The sequence below is a fragment of the Macaca thibetana genome, chromosome 14 (genome assembly GCF_024542745.1).
Source record: "Macaca thibetana thibetana isolate TM-01 chromosome 14, ASM2454274v1, whole genome shotgun sequence".
Lineage (NCBI taxonomy): Eukaryota > Metazoa > Chordata > Mammalia > Primates > Cercopithecidae > Macaca > Macaca thibetana.
Genome location: NC_065591.1, coordinates 51,708,727 through 51,731,334, shown reverse-complemented (window position 1 = coordinate 51,731,334; position 22,608 = coordinate 51,708,727). Strand labels below are relative to the sequence as shown.

Genomic DNA, 22,608 nt, shown 5'->3' with positions numbered 1-22,608 from the left:
TTGGCTTCCCTGGGCCACATTGGAAGAAGAAGAATTGTCTTGGGCCACACATAAACTACACTGACACTCATGACAGCTGATGAGCTAAAACAAACAAACAGAAAATCACAAAAAAAACTAATGATGTTTTAAGAAAGTTTATGAATTTATGTTGGGCTGCATTCAAAGCCATCCTGGGCCACGGGTTGGACAAGCTTGCATTAAGGCCAGAAGCAGAGGCTGAGGACCTAAAATGTATTCTGAGTGCTGTAAATGCTTTTTTCTTTTGGTAGTTTTTGTTAGCTCTCTCCTGATCCACTGCCTTCCCCACCTTCAATTGTGGAGGTTTGAAGCAACCATCAGGATCAGTTCCACTTCTGTTTTGTCCCTGGTACCCATGCTGGATGCTCTTCTCAATCAGATCTAGATACTAAGCCTGGGAGCCAAAGTTTATGCAGAAAGTAAGACTGTCATGAGTAGCTCTGCTGTTCTATGAACAGTCTTTTAATTACCTTGATTTCCTTATGCTTTAGTCCAGCTTCTGGATCCTGACCTTGGTGTTTTCTCCCAGGTTCCATTTAGGGGACTGGTAAAAAGAGCTCTTGCCTCGTTATAGTCCTTTCCTGTGCTTGTTTTGCTTGGGTTGCTGTTTCTTTTGGTATGGCTCTTCTACCAATTCAGTCTTATCTATTTCTTCTAGAAATTCTTCTATTTCTTTTCTTTCTTCCTTTTTGTTTGGCTTGGTTTAATGGAGCTATTTTTTCCAGGTTGTTAATGGGAATATGTATATTTTTTAATTATGAAAAATTTGGACATAAATCACATGTATCTACTCCCCAGCTTAAATAAAACATAAATACAATTCAAACTCCTTATTCTGTCTCTGGTTGTATTGCACTCCCTCTCATGCATCTATTAATATTTTTCCATCTGTATGCATTTCTAAACAATACAGAGCATTGTTTTGAATGTGTTAGAGCTTTTTGTAGTGATATAATGCATGAATTCTTCACCTTGTTTTTATTTTTCCTTTCATTATGGTTTGTTTTCTTAATATATCTTTTCTGCTGTTTCAGTGGAATTTGGGTAGGGAAGATAAGTCAGCTCATGTATTTCTTACTCTAACTTTTTAAAAAGGGAGATTTAAGCACTTTTTGGATATACTGTCACTAAGAGACACGTAGTAGAAAGGGCTTGGTGTTACCTCTTCTTGTTTCAGGCGAATATGTTGATAGGCGAATATGACACCTCCAGTGTTACACAAGCTAGATAATTGAGTCTTGCTGCTGACCTGTATTTGGTGTTATAAATCCCTTTGGAGTCAGAGAAACACCATTCATTTGTGTTTAGGGTGTAACTGAGATTGAATGAAGATTTGGGTTCTTACTGCTGGAAGGAATTTTTACACATCCTTTAGTACAAATTGTACCAAAGAAACTCAGGTCCAGAGAAGGTGAGTGACTTGTCTGAGGTGATACAAGGGTAAAACACAGGGTTAAAATAAGCTATAGTTCTCATTCTTCTTTCCACTTTACTACATTGAACTAGAGGTTAGAGTCCTCTCTTGTTAATGTTCTATTTTGACTTTTGCCTGCTTTTAAAAATACTTATTTGAATACCAAGAGATTTTTAGTATGTAAGAATGATGGTGAATCCTTAAACTAATGCTTATTTGCCATGTTTTTCTTAGGATCAAAATGGTTTCAATCCCAGAATACTATGAAGGCAAGAATGTCCTCCTCACGGGAGCTACCGGTTTTCTAGGGAAGGTGCTTCTGGAAAAGTTGCTGAGGTCTTGTCCTAAGGTGAATTCAGTATATGTTTTGGTGAGGCAGAAAGCTGGACAGACACCACAAGAGCGAGTGGAAGAAGTCCTTAGTGGCAAGGTAAGTATGGAAAATGAGCACTCGGAACGGAGAAAAAAGTGTGTGCTTGTGTGTGTAATTATTGTAACCGTCAGTAGCTTAGTATATTTCTTCCGTATTCTGAAAAAATTGGTAAAAAAAATTTAGTAAGTTCCTACAGGATGGCAAGAAACTGGATATGACTTGTGAATCACAAGGAGAAAAAGTTTTCCTCTGTGACTGGCAAAATTGTATAACAAGCTCTAAATTACCTTTATGGTAGGTATTTAAAGTATGTTTTTAGAACATTTGAGGGAGGTTGTTTGTAACTACTAAATAATTTAAATAGTCTTTTGATAATAATAGTAATTAGGTGGTGAGACTACCTACTATTCTGTGAGACACTGTGCTTTGATAAAATTTATAAACACCACTTACTCCCCCACAACAGTATTAGGAGGTAGAGAAGTCACATATTCCCATTTGATAGATGACAGAGGGGCCATATAGAATATAAGACTATGTCAAACATTTTGAGCCTTGGGAAAAATATTGTAAGAAAAAATGGAAATGAGCTGGAGTAAAATTATTTCACTATCATAAGTTTGTGAATTCTCTCAAAGTGAATGAATTTATCTGGCATTTACTAATAAATAATAAGTTGAATCGGAAAGCTATAAGCTCAATTTTGGTACACATAAGGAATCTGACTGCAGGCATATCTCAAAAAGGAATTTCAAGTAGAACATTTCTTTTATAATTAGAATAACACTCATTTGAATATCTACATTCTTACAGGCCTCTTAAAAAATCCTGAAACTGTAGCAACCCTCTTCATAGCAACCAACTAGAGTTTGACTTTGAATGAACTTCATATACCTTTATGATAGTTCTTTGGAATTAATTGTCATATCCCATTAGCATTTGTTTGACACCATGCAACAGATATTCCTCATTATGTTGGTTTTATTTTTTAATGATTGGATGTAAGATTCTTTCTTAGAAGTTTAAAATTTATTATTATACTTTGAAATTATTCAAATTAGTCGACATTAGTCTCCCTTAATCATTTTTTCTCTCTGATTCTTTGCTGAACCCTTCTGGAATCCTTTGCTTCCCTTAAAACCTATAAGGAAGGAGTCATCAATGGGGCTATAAAACCACAAGACTTGTTCTAAGTAAAATGTCTACATGTGTGTTTTGTTGCTGTCTCTGCCCTTTGCCCTTTGTTTACTCATCTTGGCATTTTTATTATGAACCTCTTGTAATTGGTATGTTTTAATTTTTCTCCTAATATTCCTCTCCCCGCTGTGAGGGGTTATTTGTTCTGACTCACTTTTTATTTTTTAGATGATATTTATTGTGCCTGTTTAGTCCTGGGGGTTTGACTTGTTGCAGGGGGTTGAATTCAGGGATAAGTAAGATATATTCCTGGCCTTTTAGACAGTTTTTAAGAGGGAAGAGGGAAGGAAGAGGAAGTGATAGTCGTGTCAGGAGGAGATAGGAACAGATATTTAAGTTGATGTGCTGGCCAGAATTGAGGGTCTGAGTAAAACATGAAGAAGACTTGGGCATCTTCTTCAGGGTCTTTAGAGCAGTGCTTCTAAAATTTCTTCCACACCAAGCCTAAGAAAATGAGTATTTTCTACTTAGAGCCTGAGGTTTCATTGAACTTCAGTGGTTTAGCCTGAACATACAGCTGTTATTTTCAATATAAAAAAAGTTTTTTCCCCAAATATTTGACTAAACTTGATACTTTATGAAATTATGTAATTTTATCTTATGCCTTCAGTTACCTCCTGGCATATCCTACCACTTAATCCTAAAGCCATGTATTCTCCATTATGTATAGCATTGCTGGTGAGTCCATAAAAATGAGCCCTTTTTATGTCAGATAGCAGTGCGTGTGCACTTAAAGTTAGTAGGAAATTTTAGGTATGGTCTACCTGATTTGAAATAGGAATAAGGAACATAATTCCAAGAGCACATACCACCATATGGGACATTAACTTATAGTAGGGTTTCTCAGCTTCAGTACCATTGACATTTTGGGCTGGCTAGTTCTTTGTTCTGGAGGCCTATTCTATGCATTACAGGGTTATCAGCAGCATTCCTGGCCTCACTCCCTCTTGTGACAACCAAAATGTTTTTAGACATCTCCAAATGTCTGTTGGGGACCAAAATCACCCCTGGTTGAGAACCACTGACTTATGGGAATGTCTCAGGTAACAGAAACTCCATTGGGTGATGAAGATTGAATTAAAATAATTGATCATGGCTGGTCACAGTGGCTCATGCCTATAATCCCAGCACTTCGAGAGGCCAAGGCTGGTGGATCACTTGAGGCCAGGAGTTCGAGACCAGCCTGGCCAATATGGAGAAACCCTATCTCTACTGAAAAATGCAAAAATTAGCTGGGCAAGGTGGTACATGCCTGTGGTCCCAGCTACTCGGGAGGCTAAGGTGGGAGGATCGCTGGAACCTGGGAGGCGGAGGTTGCAGTGATCTGAGATTGTGCCACTGCACTCCAGCATGGGTGATGAGTGAGACCCTGTCTCAAAAAAATAAAAACTAAAATGAAGTAGTTGATCATGAAGTAAATTCAGGAAAGAGAATCAAGGATATTAAAAAGGCATTCGTAAACTTAGTAAAGTAGGAACTAATTGGGTACTAGTGGGTTGAAAGCACCAGAAAAGATGGTATTGAGTAAAGAGATGTTGGCTAAAGAAGGGAAGAATATCACATTTAAGATCTAGCAAATTTAAGAGCAGCATGATCATGTCCTCGTGGTAGTGGTATAGGTAGCTGATATTAAAGGGAATTAAAGGTCATGAGCAATCAGGAGAATGAAGAAATATGACTTTAGGGTGTTAAAAAGTACTTTTTTAGTCATTCCTTAGGTTACTTTTCCTCTGCTTGCCCTATAAGGATTGATATTCTTCAAGTTTCAGGCTTAGGCCTTGATATCTTACTAGGTCCAGTGAGATGGTTACTCAGCCTCCCTCTGTTTTATGTGAGATGAATGGATGTCCTTTAAATTAGATTTGGATTTAGTTTCATATAGTTAGGATCTTGGGTAGTTATTATTGCTGCTACCTGGATAAACTCTTTCCTATTCTCCGGGCTTCAGTTACGACCTGTATGTGGTTAATAAAATCTATATTGATAGTCTAGCTCTCTCCCTGAACTTAGACCCACAAAGCCAGTCACCTCTACTAGACCTGTGTTCTGGGGTGTCATGTAGGCACTTTACACTCGACAGTTACAAGACTGAATTTGTATCTCCAAAACAGTACTTCTTTCTCTCCCTGTGTTCCTCAGTCTACTGAATTTATTCACTTAACAAATGTTTAAAGTATTTATCTTGCCAGGCAAGATCTGCTCTCTTGGACTTGTATGCTGAGCAAAATAGATATGGACCCTACCCTAATGAAGTTTGCATTCCTTATCTCTCAAATCCAGTCATTGGCCAAAATCCTGAATGTTCCATCCTGAATCTTTCATTGCCATTATTTTGATTCAGACCAGTAAATATCTTGATATGAGTAACCACAAGAGTGTCCTAAAACTCATTACTGCCAAAGGATTTTTTAAAAATTATGAACATGCTTGTATCACCTCTCTGCTTAAAATCTATCAATAGCGGCCAGACGTGGTGGCTCACGCCTGTAATCCCAGCACTTTGGGAGGCCGAGGTTGGGGGCATCACGAGGTCAGGAGATCGATACCATCCTGGCTAACATGGTGAAACCCAGTCTCTACTAAAAATAAAGAAAAATTAGCTGGGTGTGGTGACAAGTGCCTGTAGTCCCAGCTCCTCAGGAGGCTGAGGCAGGAGAATGGTGTGAACCTGGAAGGTGGAGCTTGCAGTGAGCCAAGATCGCACCACTGCACTCCAGCCTGGGCAACAGAGCGAGACTCCCATCTCAAAAAAAAAAAAAAAAATCTATCAGTAGCTCACCATTACTCCCAAATAAAATTCATCTTTTTAACGTGGCTTAAAAGACACAGTTATCTGGCCTTTCTTATCTCCATACAACTCTGGCCGCTTTTTCCTGCATACTCTATGTTCTAGGCTGACTGAATTATTTTTAATTTCCCAAGCATGTTAATGCCTTCTGATTTCTAAGGGTTATACATACTACTTCCTCTGCCTAGAAACACTATTATTCTACTTTGCAATTTCAGGGCCTTCCTCCCTCACTTTTGTCCCTAACTCACACACATACCACACACACACACACACATTCTGTTAAGTGTCATTTTCTCTGAGAAGCCAGCTTGTGTGTGTTCCTTCAAAGCTGGGTTAGTTGTTTCTCCTATGCAGGCCCATAACACTTATCTGTTATTACTTAGAACACTATATTTTAATTGTACATTTACTTGGACCAACGGCCATTTCGTTGTGTCTTTAGAATCTAGAAGGTTCCTGCCTGGCTCATATGAAATAGTAAGTTTTTATTAATATAAGAATACATTAATATTCAAGTCATGTGCTAGCAGTGGAAGTAGCAGTAGAAGCTATCAGTAGGAGCGAGAAGACTGTTATATACTAAAGTCATCCAGGAAGGTAAAAGTGAGCACTGATATGTTATTTGTCTTTCTCCTTAAGTTAAGACTCCCATTAAACCTCAAGTATGAACTTCAAATGTGTTAGTGCAGTGACCTGGAGGTAGCATCAGTGTTCCTCTGTCAAATCTGGGATAAAAAGTTTAACTTGACTCACAATTGAATATGCCTTTAAACTGTAATCATTTTGTGATCTGATTGTCTAGCAAAATTTATTCCTTTGGGTACACTTAAAGAATGTTGAATTTGCAGCTTAAATCCTGTATATGTAATACTTCCAAAGTTTGTTCAGTTTCTAGTTTGCATTTGCTTACCAACTTTTTCCTTTAACATGTTGACTTTGTTTTCCTTTTTAAAAATTTGTTCTAAAATTTTAGGTAGAATGTAAATCATGTTTTTCTCTAATCTACCAAAAGGGAATAAAATAAAAATGAAGTGAAGTGAAAAATTAAGATCTAGATTTTAGAAATCTGAATGATCATTTTAAACATTGTCCTGATGTCTATTGCTGAAGTCTATTCTGAGGGGTGATACAATCTAATCAGCCAAGGCATGGACAGTTCAAATTCAACTCTGAACTACCAGCTTTATGTACTTAGCAAACTCCTTAACCTCTCTGAGTCTCAGATTCCTTATCTGCAAAATGGGGATGATAGTGTAGGACTCATAGGGTGTTTTCTATATAGAATAATAGCAATTAAGAATAGCAACTTTAGGAATTGCATAGTTTAAGTTTCTAAAAAAATAGTCATCCTTGGTGGGAAAAAATGGTGATAATGAGTGTTAGAAAGTGGAAAAACACTGCCCTAAAATATTTTTCCCCTTTGATAGCTCTTTGACAGATTGAGAGATGAAAATCCAGATTTTAGAGAGAAAATTATAGCAATCAACAGCGAACTCACCCAACCTAAACTGGCTCTTAGTGAAGAAGATAAAGAGGTGATCATAGATTCTACAAATATTATATTCCACTGTGCAGCTACAGTAAGGTTTAATGAAAATTTAAGGTAAGTACAGGTAATTATATAATATTTGGACTTCAGTATAGTTATTTAAAAATCTCATTTTAATTCTACTTTTTAGTCAAGTTGTTTTGACTGTGATTTGAAACTATTTGCCATATGTTAACTGTGGCTTTCAGTGTCCTACCAAGTGTTAAAAGAATTTTCTTCTTCTTCTTCTCAGTTTAAAAACCTTGGATAACTAATACATGTTTATTGGAAGAAGTTGCCATGAATTTAAACATGCAACAGGGAAGAGGCAAAAAATGGAGTAGAAGAAAACTTAGTCTTAACAACTAATAGTGTTTATCTTCTCTTTCTTCAGAAGCCTAAACCCCAGCAGCTTTATTCTTCTAATTCACATCCTATCCTTATGAAAATAAACAAAATTAGGCTCAGGTTTTACAGGATAAGGTAAAATTGCTTATAAATTTAAATCACACACTTATAAATTAAAATAATAAAGTTTTTTTATTTTCAAACTTTTGTGGTAGTGCTAGGGGCAAGGTATGTTGGACATTAATTTAAAAAATAATTTAGACATCTTTCACGATGCCTGTTGCAAGAAAAAGACTCTAAATGTCCACTATTCCTAAAAAATGTAATGAGTATGCATTTCAAATAATGGTTCTGAATTCAGAGCATTCTTTTTGACAGTGTGGCTAAAAACACAGTTTTTATAATGTCAATCTAATTGTATAGTCTTATGCCAATTAAAATGGTATGGACTTGGTATAGGTTTCAAAGCTATTTGAAATGTAAAACGTTCTCTTTAAAATGTTTTAAAGATAAATAACTAAAAGGAGGATATTGAATGCTCTAACAAAGAAATGGTAAGTGTTTGAGATGATAGATGTGCCAGTCACCCTGATCTAATTACTATACATTGTATGCATCAAAACACCGCTATGTATCTTATAAATATGTACAGTTATGCCAATTTTAAAAATAAAATACATTTTTAGAAGTTTAAAAATTGAGTTCTGAGGCTGAGGTGGGAGGATCGCTTGAAGCCAGCCTTGGCAACATAATGAGACCCTGTCTCTACAAACAAAATAATTAGGAATAAAAAAAATTAAAAATTAAGTTCTAATTACAAAAGGTTTGATATTATTCCCCATATTGTCTTTATCTAATACGGAAGTATAAACATCAGTCAACATTATATAAGGTGACAGTTCAGTGCCAAAGCATTACAGTATGTTTTGCCTGTATTCCAAGTGAGGGCACTGTAATAGTCCCTTAGATCTAGTCCTTTGTGGGTTTTCAAGGTATTTTCTCATTAATTATTTTATTCCATGGTCACCTTACCTACTATAATATTATAGGCAAATTCATTGTACGCTTGAGGAAGCTGAGGCAGCATTGTAATGGAAGGGCCATGAGCTTTGGAATTACATACACTAGTTCTAATCTTGACCATATCATTTATTTACTGGTGAGTTTGTGTAAGTTATTAACCTCCTTAAGCCTCAGCTTCCTGATTTATAAAATTGAAGTAACATTTCTCAAAAGATTATTTTTTTTTCCTTCAGGAAGTTTAAGTGATGTCTGTTTGCCTGTCCATGACAGGAAATCTGAATGTGTAGCAGTTACTTTATTTATTTTTTAGCTCTTTCTGTGCAGCCGACAGGTAAAATATTGTGCAGCCATTATGTGTTAATGATTCAAAGGTGACAAAAGAATGTTATTAGGACTATAGTATCTTATTTTCATAAAATATATGTGTAGATGTATTTATGTACATGTCTTTCTATATTTGCTGATAATACATTTATCTTTGAATGTTGCAGTTACAGGTACATTTTTAGTCTTACCTGCATATTATTTTTTCTACTATGAACATGTATTAATCTTCAAATAAAGCTGTATACAAATGACTTTTAAAAATTATTTTTAAAAGTAACACCTATAAGAAATCTTAAAGGGACTGATACCCTCATAAACTAACAAAACTCCTTATTTTTTACATTTAAAATTTTCGTTGTGTGTATATATTTTTGTATATAGGTCTAACTGTTTGTTTTTAACTAGCATTTCCAAGATTGAGAATGTGATCTCTAATTTTTGGTGCTTTATCTTTTCCTAAAATTCATTAGTGTGAAGTGGTCAGTATAATAGATTTTTTGCCCCCATAGTTCTGGCTTTTATTATTTCCTTCATAGACGAAAGAAAGAGTTCACACAGCTTTATGAAGCTTAGCATGTTTTCATGAAAAGCATATGTAGATATTGGCTAATGGTGGTATAGTCCTCATTGACTTAACGGGGGAAGTTATATGCTTTGAAAGGTGAACAGGAAACATTGATTAGGGTAAAACTCATAAAGGGAAGCTTTACAAGCAGGATCAAAGTACAGCACTTTCAGGGAACTTACTTTCTGTCCCCCTAGGGTAAGCAAGGCTACCATTAATGAAAAGGACACCTTCTCATTATTATTTTCTTATTTTACTAGAGATGCCATAGCAGAAGGCATCTTACATATTACATTGTTCTTCTCTTCCTTTTTCAAGGCATGTATGTTCATTGATCTAGCCCTTGTCATTACATTGAAATTATTTCTGGGAAGCAATTTTAATGTATGTTGACATCCAAGTGGTGATAGGACGTTAGGTTTGGGTCAGACACTCTTTAATACTCCCGGTAGGCATATAACAACTTCGTATGAAAGAATTACTGTTTGTTTTTGTTTTTGTTTGAGATAGGGTCTCACCTTTATTGCCCAGGCTGAGAGTGCAATGACAAGATCACGGCTCACTGCAGCCTCGACCTCCTGGGCTCAAGTGATCCTCCCACCTCAGCCTCCCTAGTAACTGGTACTACAGGAATATGCCAACATGCCTGGCTAATTTTTGTATTTTTTGTAGAGACAGGGTTTCACTAACAGTTACTCTTCATAACTACTTGTTAAGTTAACCCACAAATAAAAAATGGCATGAAGCTTTTACTGTTGGGAGGAAGTTTTCAGATGTTACTACAACGTTAAGCCCAATACCTTGGGAGAGAAACCAACATAAATTGCACACAGATCTTATTTGCAAAGTGCATGTGATCTAGAGGAGATAGGATATGCAAAATAACCATAATATAGGATAGAAAATAAGGATTTATTTATTTTTATTTTTTTGTTTTGTTTTGTTTTGAGACGGAGTCTCGCTCTGTCGCCCAGGCTGGAGTGCAGTGGCGCAATCTCGGCTCACTGCAAGCTCCGCCTCCTGGGTTCACGCCATTCTCTGGCCTCAGCCTCCCGAGTAGCTGGGACTACAGGCGCCCGCCACTGCACCCGGCTAATTTTTTCTATTTTTAGTAGAGACGGGGTTTCACCATGGTCTCGATCTCCTGACCTTGTGATCCGCCCGCCTCGGCCTTCCAAAGTGCTGGGATTACAGGCGTGAGCCACCGCGCCCGGCCGAAAATAAGGATTTATTAAGGAACATATGTGAAATGCTATTAGAGTTGAGAGAAGGTAGATAGAGCTCACTTATTTTCAGATGTGGTGGTTCCTAAATCTTGAGACAGGTGAAAAATAGATATCAGGCTTAGGATTCATAAGGAAATACTGACAAAAAGTGTGGGGAGGGTCAGGCCTGGTGGCTCACGCCTGTAATCCTAGCACTTTGGGAGGCTGATGCAGGTGGATCACCTGAAGTCAGGAGTTCAAGACCGGCCTGGCCAACATGGTGAAACCTCGTCTCTACTAATAATACAAAAATGAGCCGGACATGGTGGTGCACACCTGTAATCTCAGCTACTTGGGAGGCTGAGGCAGAACAATCACTTGAACCTGGGATGTGGAGGTTGCAGTGAGCCGAGATGACACCATTGCCAGCCTGGGCCACAAGAGCGAAACTCCATCTCAAAAAAAAAAAAAAAAAAAGCGAGGGGAGAAGTGAAGGTAATAAAAGGAGTGACTTAAGTAGTTCATCATGGGATCTGGTATAAGGGAAGGTACTAGTAAAGGAAGTGCAAGTAAGACAGGGTCAATAGAGTTGACAGTAATGGAGAGGCAAGAAACTAGAGAATGTGAGGACAAAAACCAGGCTGAAGGGAGAGATAGATGGACAGATGGTGTGGTTTGGGGAAAATTCATAGTACAAAATTTTAGAAATAGAAGAATTCTGGGTGATAAGACCCAAGGTATGAATATGGAAGATTTTCAGAAAGGAATGGAAGTTAAGATTGATGCTTAGAAAAGATCAAGAAACTATTGAGTTTGTTGGTCATTGATTATCAAACTTTAGAAAGTATTAAGAATCTTAAGAATTACTGGAAAGTGTGTTAAAAATGCATATTCCTAGACTTGCCAAAGTTTGACTTTTTAATTTTGGAATCATACTCCAGAGTTCTTGTTTTTAGCAAGAGTCTTAAGGTGTGATTTAGTCACTGTTGGACCTTGTTTTGTCCCTTTAGGACCATTGCTGTCAGAATCAGCTTTGGAGACATGTTTTAAATTACAGATGACTGAGCCCCTTACTCTAAGATTGACTCATTGTTCCCTAAATGTCTGTGTCTGTATTTTCATTAAGATTTTTAAAAAATGGTGGCAGTAGTGATGAGATCTCATCTAGACAATATTTTCTCAGAGGCAGGAGGGTGGAAAAGAGATTTGTGTCAAAATGGCCTGGAGAACTTATTTAAAATAGTTTTCCAGACCTCATTTCATGTGTTAAAAGTATCTGATGATGAGGTCCAGGAGTCTGCATTTTTAATACACTGCCAGGTATATGTTATGCCAAGTATGAGAACCCTGATTTAAGGTCGTTAGAAATATTATCAACATAGATTTCTTTGAAGAACCTAAGATGCCTGTAGAAGAAAGACGAACAAGAAAATGTATTGGCATTTCAGGTCATTGAGCTTTTTTTCTTCTTAAATTTTTCTTTGAAGTGATTTCCATGTCTTCATTTAGTGAAGGATTCTAATTACAAAGAGTTTCTCATTTTGTACCCCTCTCCCAAAAGCCTGTCTTATTGAAGATACATTTATGACTCTGTATGACCAAAACAACGAAAATATTATTTTTGTTTAGTACTAAATGACTTCTGATATCACATGTCAGAGTCTCATTCTGAAGGTCAATGGAGTAGAAATTGGATTGAGGTAAAACAGAGTTAGGTTGACTAGCCTGGCAGAGAGATACTAGACATTACTCATGTGGGCGCAGAATGGCTTCAAGTTTGGGCTCTCAGGTACAGATGCAAAGGGAAAAAGGCAAGGCACAGAAGTGTTCCTCTCAAGTTATCCCTTATTTTCGGTGACCTAGAAACTCTGTCACCATCCTCAGGGACATGTAACAGAATATCCTTTGTGTACTTTTCCCAAAACATTGCTCTTCCTGCCCCTATTGTTTTGCAAATGCAAAAGAAAATAGTGCATTCCCTTATAGTCTAGTGGACAGTATCTTCTGTGTGAAATGTCTTTCTTGTTGGATTTTCACTTAAACAGATTTTCTCCCTCAATTGAGACAAGGAAGAAAAATAAAAAGATGCATCCATGATTTTAAGAGCTCAACCCAATTATTTCATTAAAAAAAATTATTTCTAGTATGTTTTCATAGGGTCTCGGATACTATTAAATTAAAAGAAAAAATATGGCACAGGACTTTTTTTCTCTCCTGGAGTTATTCCTTGTTCCTGGTGACCCAGAACTTGTTGTCCTGTCCTCAGGAACCTGTAACAGAATATTCTCTGTATTCCTCTCCCAAACAGTACCCTCCCTATCCCCATTGTTTTGCAAATGTGATAGACATCAAAGCACTGCTTTACAGTGAAGTGGACTGGATTCTATCTATGAAATATCCTGGCCTTTTAAAACAATAGTTGGATTTTTTTCTTAAATACTGAAAATAAAAGAATTTTGGAAAGTACTGAAAAATATTTTTGTTTTTTAAAAAAATTTCCTTTGTGTTTGAACAGTATTTTTCTTTGTTATAAATATAGACTTTCTAATTTTACTTTTAAAACTTAATATAGAAACAATTTTTGTATTTCTAAGTTTTTCTGTAGTTATAATTTTAGTGATTTGATGATATTCCATCATGTTGACATACCACAGTTTATGTATTACTCACTTAGAATAAACTTTAAGGAATTTTAGTTTCTTTTTTTTTGAAAAATGAAGATTAGAACAAGTTTTTCCTCTGAGTTAATTTCAACAGGTTAACTAGATTAATAAATATACCTTTTCTGTAACTCCTGGTACTTGAACATGTCCTAGGTTCCTTCAAATCATTTGTGTCAGTTTGTAGTATCAACAACAGTGTATTACTTTGCCATTTTTCTCACTGGTATTGAGTATTTAAGTCTTTTGTTTGTTTTTATTTTTTTAGTTGACCAAAGTTTTTGTGTACGACATGTTTTGAAATATGTATACATTGTAATGGTCAAATGAGCTAATTAGCATATTCATTATCTCATACTTTGTGTGGTGAGAATGCCTAAAATCCACTCTCTTCATAATTTTTAAAAATAACAATACGTTGATATTAACTATAGTCTTTATGTTGTACAATAGATCTCTTGGTCAGTTTTTAAAAAGCTGTAAACAGAAGATTAATACAAAGCAAATCTATCCACCATCTCATTACCTTAAGAAATATTTGTTGACTGCCTGTTTGGTGACTATGTTAGAAATACTGCTAAATGCTTGCAAGCTATTTGTTTAATTTTATACCAGTCTTAGTAGGTAGGTTTCATTACTGTTCCCATTTCCAGGTAAGAAAACTGAGGCCTGAGTGCTTCAGTAACTTTATGTCCTGATAGGTAGGCCAAGTCAGGATTTGAACACAGTCCTGATTCCAGAGCCTTGTTTTTAATCCTGCTTCACATCATATTTATGTATTTTTTTGGTATTATTCATACAAATTTTTCATGTTTTTATAGACTTCACATAATTATTTTAGTGACTTATATTCTTTCATTGTGATAAAATACCTACTTTATTGAGTCGTTCCATATTCCATAGTGAATATTTGGGCTCTCTAGGTTTTTATTATTACATGATGCTTCATTGATAACTTTTCTGTTTATATGCTTTTGCTTTTGTGGAATTATTTACTTCAAGTAAATTCCAAGAAGGGAATATATAGATTATTTTGGGGTTTTGCATATGCCTTGTAACAAATGTACCAGTTTTATTATAATGTCCCTTTGAATTTTATAAGGTAGCCTTAGAAAAGTGTTTGGATTGATTGCTACAAAGAGGGAAATACACATATTCTTTCTTGATTGTATGTTAATATAATTTAATGTTTCTGAGTTTTCTCTGGCTGTATCACCCTTATTAGTGACTGTACCTTAACATTTTAAAATTACTTAGCCATTGTTTTTTTCTCCCTGTGGCACATCCATATTATGCAAGATTATACTTTTTAAAAATAAGTCCAGCATGACTTCAAAATGTGTGCATAGAAGCTAAAGACTGAAATTATCTGTTTGTTCCTGGACAATTACATAATTTTTAAATTTCTACTTTAATTGTTATTATTATTATTATTATTTTTTTAATTTTTTTTTTAAAAATATGGAACGCTTCACGAATTTGCGTGTCATCCTTGCGCAGGGGCCATGCTAATCTTCTCTGTATCATTTCAATTTTAGTATATATGCTGCAAAAGCGAGCACTCTACTCTAATTATTAAGTGCTGCAATGCAGTTTATTTTATAATCAAAAATTTTTTTTAACACAGCTGATAGAGTGAACATATTTAATATGGAAATAAAATACACACAATCACAGCTAAAGGCTAAGTTGTAAAGAAACAAAAATTTCTGTCTCTGTTTCTCTACCTTTCTAATGAAAATAAGATTTTTTTAAACAGGTAAAATAAATAACATAGTTTCCTAATTTTCTATTGTTACTTTTTCTTTTTAAACAGAGATGCTGTTCAGTTAAATGTGATTGCAACGCGACAGCTTATTCTCCTTGCACAACAAATGAAGAATCTGGAAGTGTTCATGCATGTATCAACAGCATATGCCTACTGTAATCGAAAGCATATTGATGAAGTCGTCTATCCACCACCTGTGGATCCCAAGAAGCTGATTGATTCTTTAGAGTATGTTTGTTTGAAATTTATATACGTTTACTTTGATCCCAAAAGAGGCCAAGGCGGGCGGATCATGAGGTCAGGAGTTCAAGAGCAGCCTGGCTAACATAGCGAAACCCCATCTCACTGAAAATACAAAAAAATTAGCCAGGCGTGGTGGCGGGCACCTGTAGTCCCAGCTACTTAGGAGGCTGAGGCAGGAGAGTTGCTTGAATCTGGGAGGCAGAGGTTGCAGTGAGTCGAGATCGCGCCACTGCACTCCAGCCTGGGCAACACAGCGAGACTCTGTCTCAGAAAAAAAAAAAAAAAAAAAAAAAAAAAAAACCTTTGGATTCAAACTCTTCTCCCTCTACTCGTCACCACACCCCATATACACATGCACAAACACATACATACGTATATCTCTTTTCTTAAAAAATTTTTTGCATATCCCCTATATTCTCTTTATTGTATAGATTAATATCTAAATAAATGTTAGTGAAGTCAATGTGTAGTTTTCACTTTTGACCAAGTATAATGGTAACATTTGGAGGAAGGCTCCTGAACATCTTATTAGTGATATTAGGTGCTCTCTTTTTCAGGGAATCAATCTTAGCAACCAAGAAGTACCTGTGGAGACCCATGACTGCCTGTTTAATAGCAGGCCTCTAATTTATTAAAGGATTGCATTCACCACCCCCCGCCCATGGAGTATATCTATAGAGGGGCCTTTAATTATTAGAGAATCAGAGGAATCATAGTCTTTTAATTCATACCCTTTGTCTTACTGTTTATCATCTTTCTGAGGATTGAGATCTTGTCAGCAATTATTACATGAAAATTATTTGTGAGTATTGATAGATAGGGATTAAATGAGGTAGTGTATACCATGACCTTGTTCTCATTTGCTGCAGCTTAGGCTTTCTCATCAAACAGACAAGGTTCAGCCAAGAAAAAGAGAGATCTTTTTTACTTCTATAGACTGCAATTATATAAACATTCCAGTATCCACCATATTTTCGCATTTGTTAATCCTTATATAATATCTTTGAATTTTTTCGTCCTTTCTTTTTCCCTGTCTCTTTTAGTGTCCTTTCTTTCCAGAGATTCTATCCACTTTAACTACTTAGTTAACATCTGCTGCTTTCTCTTAAAATAAGCACAGTCTTTTCTTTAAGGCTTTCCTGCTAATATGAAGAAACAGATTGTAAAAAAAAATAAGTATGAGAAATTACCAAGACATTTTCATTGTAATTCCCTAATTTCTATTTTCTCACTCGTTTTCTTAGATGGTCCCAAATATCTACTTCATTTTCTTCATAGGTCAATAGACAGAAGTGTTTAATATCTGTGGGAAAAGTTGAGTGTGGAAGTTAATGAAGCATTTTACTTTTTCTCTTACTAACAATATATACAAACATCTGAGAAACTGAAAAAGAACTTGTAAGCTAATGCTGTATCTCCTTTCCTTGCTGCAAAGAAATCTAGGTAACATAATTTTAAGATAATCATGGGTTTGTTCTGTAAACTCGTTCTAGTAATAAGGCTTACTGGCTAAAGTTTCTCCTGAGTTTAGGCAGGTTTTTTTTTCCCCACGTGTCAACTATCCCTTTCATTTTTCAAATCTCATCTCCATGGTGGAATTTTTCCTAAGTTGGGTAGCAATTTCCCTTCAATTTAATTAATGTTCTTTTCCTTTCATATACAAAAAGTACTTCCATATACAGAAGAAAATTTTATCTTGATCTCCATTTTATGCCTTTTTGTCAATTAGTATGATTAGAGTATGACAATATACTGAGTCTACTTGCATACATAACATTATCGACAAGAAGGAAAACAAGTACATAATGTATTAGAACTGAAAACAAGTACATAACATATTAGAACTGAAAACAAGTACATAACGTATTAGAATTAGAAGTTTAGGAAAAACCATGGACACCACCTAGTATACCACCCTCCTTTTACAGATGAACAGAGTAGACCATTTCCTCAAAGAGAATTGGAGGAATTTTTTCACTTCATAGTAGGTTGCTAATTGAATTTTTATAGCATGGTTCAATTTATTTTTATTGTTCATCATACTAGGCCTTTTATGCCTTTTATGTTCATTATAAGTGTATGTTAATTGTAACTGTATATAATTTAACATGTTACTTCATTAGGTGGTTATATACAGATCTATATTTCCTAATCTGCAACCTTCTAAAAGGTTTCAGATATATTTTGGAATTTATTTGGACTTTAGAGAGGGAATATAACTTATGTACTATGTAATAAGAAAAAACTTTAACTTGATCTGGGTTAGTATCCCTCATCAAATACATATAAAATATATGAACGTTTAAACTAAGTTGTATCAAAAAGAAGACCGTAAGTCAGTGTAGATCAGATTTTGCTATCCACCGTATGATTTATAAAAGAACTCTTAGTTTTCAGATCTTTTTGGATATAGAAATTGCTGATAAGGGATTGTGGACCTGTAGTTGATGTTTAAGAAAAATAAGACTGAGTTCCATTTTTCAGTAAAAATTGTCAAATGATTTGAGTCAGAACAACAGGTATGTTTGAATGTGCAAAGTTCAATTAAGTAGCTTTTCATTTTATAGTAAAATATCTGGAAATATATTTGTATGCAATTTCTTTACCAGGTGGATGGATGATGGCCTAGTAAATGATATCACGCCAAAATTGATAGGAGACAGACCTAATACATACATATACACAAAAGCATTGGCAGAATATGTTGTACAACAAGAAGGAGCAAAACTAAATGTGGCAATTGTAAGGCCATCGATTGTTGGTGCCAGTTGGAAAGAACCTTTTCCAGTAAGTTGTTAGAAACCTTTGTAAATAATTGGAGTTGAGAATTTTAAGTTGTATAAAAAGAGCTGGCAGTTCTTTAAGAACAGGTATTATTTACTAAAGGTGAATTACCATGGCAAAGCTGTTTTGTGTTCATAGAGTTAATTTTATTGGTACTTTCATTTCTATAATGTGATGCTGGGTGTATAGAAATGTAGATCAACATTTTAAAAATCCTAATTGAAAATTAAATCATAAGCTGTGACATTTTCTTAAGTCAGAGGAGATTTGGTTTGTTTCTTAGTACCAAAAAGAAGCAGATCTTCCAAGAGGTAGACCCCTTCCTCTGTAGATCACAAAGCTAAAAAAGGTACAGGGTGTTAAGGTATTTGTGAATTCCTGGAATGAGAGAAAGCAGAAATATAAACCAGTTGGGTAAATTGATTTAGGCAAAACCTAAGTCTATGTAATGGTAGTAAGTGACAGCATCTCTTGTTGCTTTGACAATTATTCTATTTTTCTGTTTTATTCATAATTTTGAGGAGGATTTACCATTTTCCCTAGTCTCAGGATACTGAATTAGTAAATAGCATAAAATCAAACTTGAACAAGCTTAATTTTACCAAAGTATTTAACAATATAAACCCTCTTTTATAAATTTCTCTTTGCAGAGAGTTAATGGAAGAGTAGTAGGTAACCCTTTGAAAATGATTTTACTCAATCATTTTTGATCCCAGAGGAAGACTGCTTCTGTTTGGAACTGGTAGAAATAGTCTGGCCTGAATCTAGTATGTTTTTTAGTTTTTAGAAGACAGCTACCAAGTATATATTTGGGGTTGTAGAGTTCAAATAATAAGTCTCTAGCTTCATAATGTTTCTAAGCTTCTCCCCCTTTTAAAATTTTTGGTATTAGGGATGGATTGATAACTTTAATGGACCAAGTGGTCTCTTTATTGCGGTAAGTAAACCTTTTGATTTATTTAATATTCTATACATTTTTCTGCTTTTTGTATATCTTTAAATATACACTATGGCTTATATATCTTAAGGTGTTGTTTTTAATTTCAACAAAGGCAGGGAAAGGAATTCTTCGAACAATACGTGCCTCCAACAATGCCCTTGCAGATCTTGTTCCTGTAGATGTAGTTGTCAACATGAGTCTTGCGGCAGCCTGGTATTCCGGAGTTAATAGGTATATGAGGTGACAATGTCGCTTATTAAATATGTGGTAACTGAAAAGGGAAGACATACCTATTGAGTAATGTTAATTAATCCCTCCATCCAGATATTGCCATACCAATATTTAGGCAGTAGCACTGCCAACTCCAAAAGTTGGTATTATCACAGACAATAGCAAGTGCTCCCATCAGTAGTAATGAAAAATTAATGTTAATGCTCATGTATTACTTACAAGATAGACAAGTTCACTAGAGGTTAAAAATGGAAAAAACAACAACAACAACAACAACAAAAACTCCCTAAGGATGATTTTTTAATCCAAACTAAAACTTGGTATATATAAAAAGCTGAAATTCACAGAACATGGTTTACATATATTAAACATGGTGTTACATATATTAAACATGATTGATTAAACCAGAGCAGCTTTAATCAACCCATGAGCATCTTTCCTTTAAAAGGTAATAGTAGCATTCACAGGTAACACTTAAACTTTAAACTTCCCAATAACTTCTTTTTTCTAGGTAGTAAACTACCCTTATTTTTGATAATCAGTATTTTCTGTCCTAAAAAAAGAAAGATAGGATTATGTGAATATGTTGTTTCTGGCATAAGGAAACTTAGTCCATAATTTTTTTTCAACTAGATCCTCTGAAAAAGACAAGAAGAGCTGAGGTCGTTTGATGTTTTCCTCATGTTTAAAAACAGATATTCCTAATAATATAAGGAGGAAAAATGTGAAAGAAAAAATGTATTTTTTTTAAATAAGTAATTCTTTTTGGTAGGGGAAGAAGAAAGGGTAATTGTAAATAGTCATTAACGTAAAAACTAATCTTTTAAGGATAATTAAAAAAATAATAATTAGTATAGAAAAGATGCCCATCATCCTCATGTCTTCTCGAATATTATGTAGGACTTAGATTGGATATGTTTGGCCTCTTATTATGATTAATTGGTTTCATCTTTGTCTTTGCAGACCAAGAAACATCATGGTGTATAATTGTACAACAGGCAGCACTAATCCCTTCCACTGGGGCGAAGTTGGTATGATTTTACCTGTGTTTTTGAATGTTAGAATAAATCTTAAAGAACCAAGCTCCCTGAAGTTTTAATGTTAGAATACTTATGAGACATTAAGGCCACTGAGTTACCAATTTGTTCTTAATTGTCATCTTAGAAGTAATATCTACCAATACTACCTTGTGGTCCTTAATAATGTTTCACAAATTTAAAAGTATCCTGCTGTCTATTCTTACCCACCCACCCTACCCTTGTCTAAGCCTTGCTGTTTTTCTGCTGCCATCTGCAGTAGCCCTCATAGATACCTATAGCATGGGAACAGTGCTTTTTTTCTCCCTTGTGAGCACCCTTGGTCTTGATATTGCCTATCCATAGACAGTATCACTTCTTACAAGAGGTGGTATATCAAGTGGTACTCAGAGTAATAAATAAAGGAGTTAGGAAGTAGGATACAGTTTGCCAGAATATTTTCTATTAACCTTTATTAATCTATTTAAATTCACAGATTCACAGCAGATATACGTGTTCCTAGTTCTATAGGAATAGTATAACTTAAATAGAAATGGTTAAAACCCATTGAAATTGAATCATTTTTAAATAGTTGGTTGATGAGTTCAAATTTAAAGTAAAATTTTTTTTGGCATTGATTTAGTGATAGATCTTATTTAACCTCTAATTGAATAATTACCCCTGCAGAACAATTTTGATTTCAATGTAAATTTTGTATGACATTTGTCCTAGAATTTTTCTATGGCATTTTTATTTCAGTGTAAAATTGACCATTAGAGCATATAAGAAAAAGATAAAATCTAAGGTGATTTTAACTTTAATTATTTTCAGTATTCTTTTAAGAATAAACATTTTTAATGAGTTAGATTTTTTGGTAATCTTTTATTGTGTCATAAAGTTTAGTAAAAGCTGAAATTGAGCATTATATTTTAGTGACTATCTCAGTATACATTTCCAGTGAAGTATTAATATAGATGATACTAGGTTTGATTGTGTTGACATTACATAGCCTATGTAAATTACAACAGAAATTAATTTTGGGTTGTTTTAAGCCTGTTGATGTATGTTAATTTAAGCATCTTAAGCAAAGGATGATTATTTCCCTTTTCTTTTTTAAGTAAGTACAGTAATAAGAGTCTGGAAAGAGGAACAGAAAGAAAGAAGCTATCGAGAGAGGTGAAATATAGAAAGTGACACTGTAAACTGACATAGGTAAAACATTAAAAGGATTTTAAGAGTGAATTTTAGAAAAAATTCATTCATCTAATTAAAATTCATGAATAGCAGCAGTTATAAAACCACTTGAGTTTAGCAGTCTAATAACCATATTCTCTTAGCTACTAGAGAGTAGAAAAGTTTGTTTTTTAAATGAATGAACTCTAACATCTTTGGTAAAATATTTTGCATTGTAAAAACGTGATTTTTTTTTCAAAACTTCATTACATGGTTATTATCAAAGCTGTTACACAACTTTTCTTCTTCAGAGTACCATGTAATTTCCACTTTCAAGAGGAATCCTCTCGAACAGGCCTTCAGACGGCCCAATGTAAATCTAACCTCCAATCATCTTTTATATCATTACTGGATTGCTGTAAGCCATAAGGCCCCAGCATTCCTGTATGATATCTACCTCAGGATGACTGGAAGAAGCCCAAGGTAATGGTGACTAGCTCTGTCTTATCTGTTCCTCTGACTGTTAAACAACCCATGCTTACACTAAAATGCATATTAACTCTGTATTTGTTTATGCTTATGATAAGGCTTAATAGCCTTTTGTGAATGAGAAGACTCTTGAATTTAAGACTTTGTCAGAAAAGCAAAGGTAGTGTTGTAAGTCACTCTAATTTGTTTAAAGTTTGGATAAGTTATCGTCATGTATTGAATTCTAGGTCTTACTTTAGGTTTCTTTCTAAATAACAATATTTAAAATGCTTTGACGCTTATTTTTCCTACAGGATATTATGTAAGTCATTCCTTCAAGATGAATCCTTTAAACCAAGTATTCAGGTGCCCCAGTTTTAAGTTTAATTCCAACAGCCTATCGCACCATTATCGGAAGGGTGTCAGCCATAGAGTATCTGCATTATTGCTCGATTGCACTCATGTTGACAGGTCAGAAACCGCGGTAAGAAGAATAGCAGTAAATACACTATGTATTGGTAAGGTGGTGGAAG

General features: G+C 34.8%; 1 protein-coding gene and 1 non-coding gene across 4 annotated transcripts in view; one reads left to right on the top strand and one right to left on the bottom strand.

The window, feature by feature from the left end:
- Positions 1-22,608, top strand: part of FAR1 (fatty acyl-CoA reductase 1) — a 64,662-nt gene that overhangs the window by 24,505 nt on the left and 17,549 nt on the right. For 2 of the 3 annotated variants that reach the window (XM_050758838.1, XM_050758839.1), the window contains exons 2-9: positions 1,670-1,865; positions 7,224-7,399; positions 15,269-15,448; positions 18,073-18,250; positions 19,140-19,184; positions 19,300-19,427; positions 20,382-20,449; positions 21,919-22,090. In XM_050758838.1, the coding sequence (XP_050614795.1) occupies positions 1,677-1,865; positions 7,224-7,399; positions 15,269-15,448; positions 18,073-18,250; positions 19,140-19,184; positions 19,300-19,427; positions 20,382-20,449; positions 21,919-22,090 (1,136 nt within the window). In that variant the 5' untranslated portion in view covers positions 1,670-1,676. The remainder of the gene's footprint in view (positions 1-1,669; positions 1,866-7,223; positions 7,400-15,268; positions 15,449-18,072; positions 18,251-19,139; positions 19,185-19,299; positions 19,428-20,381; positions 20,450-21,918; positions 22,091-22,608) is intronic. The other variant, XM_050758840.1, reaches the window with a different exon arrangement.
- On the bottom strand, positions 14,908-15,014 carry LOC126936779 (U6 spliceosomal RNA). The gene has a single exon (XR_007719575.1). It is a non-coding gene; the product is annotated as a U6 spliceosomal RNA (small nuclear RNA).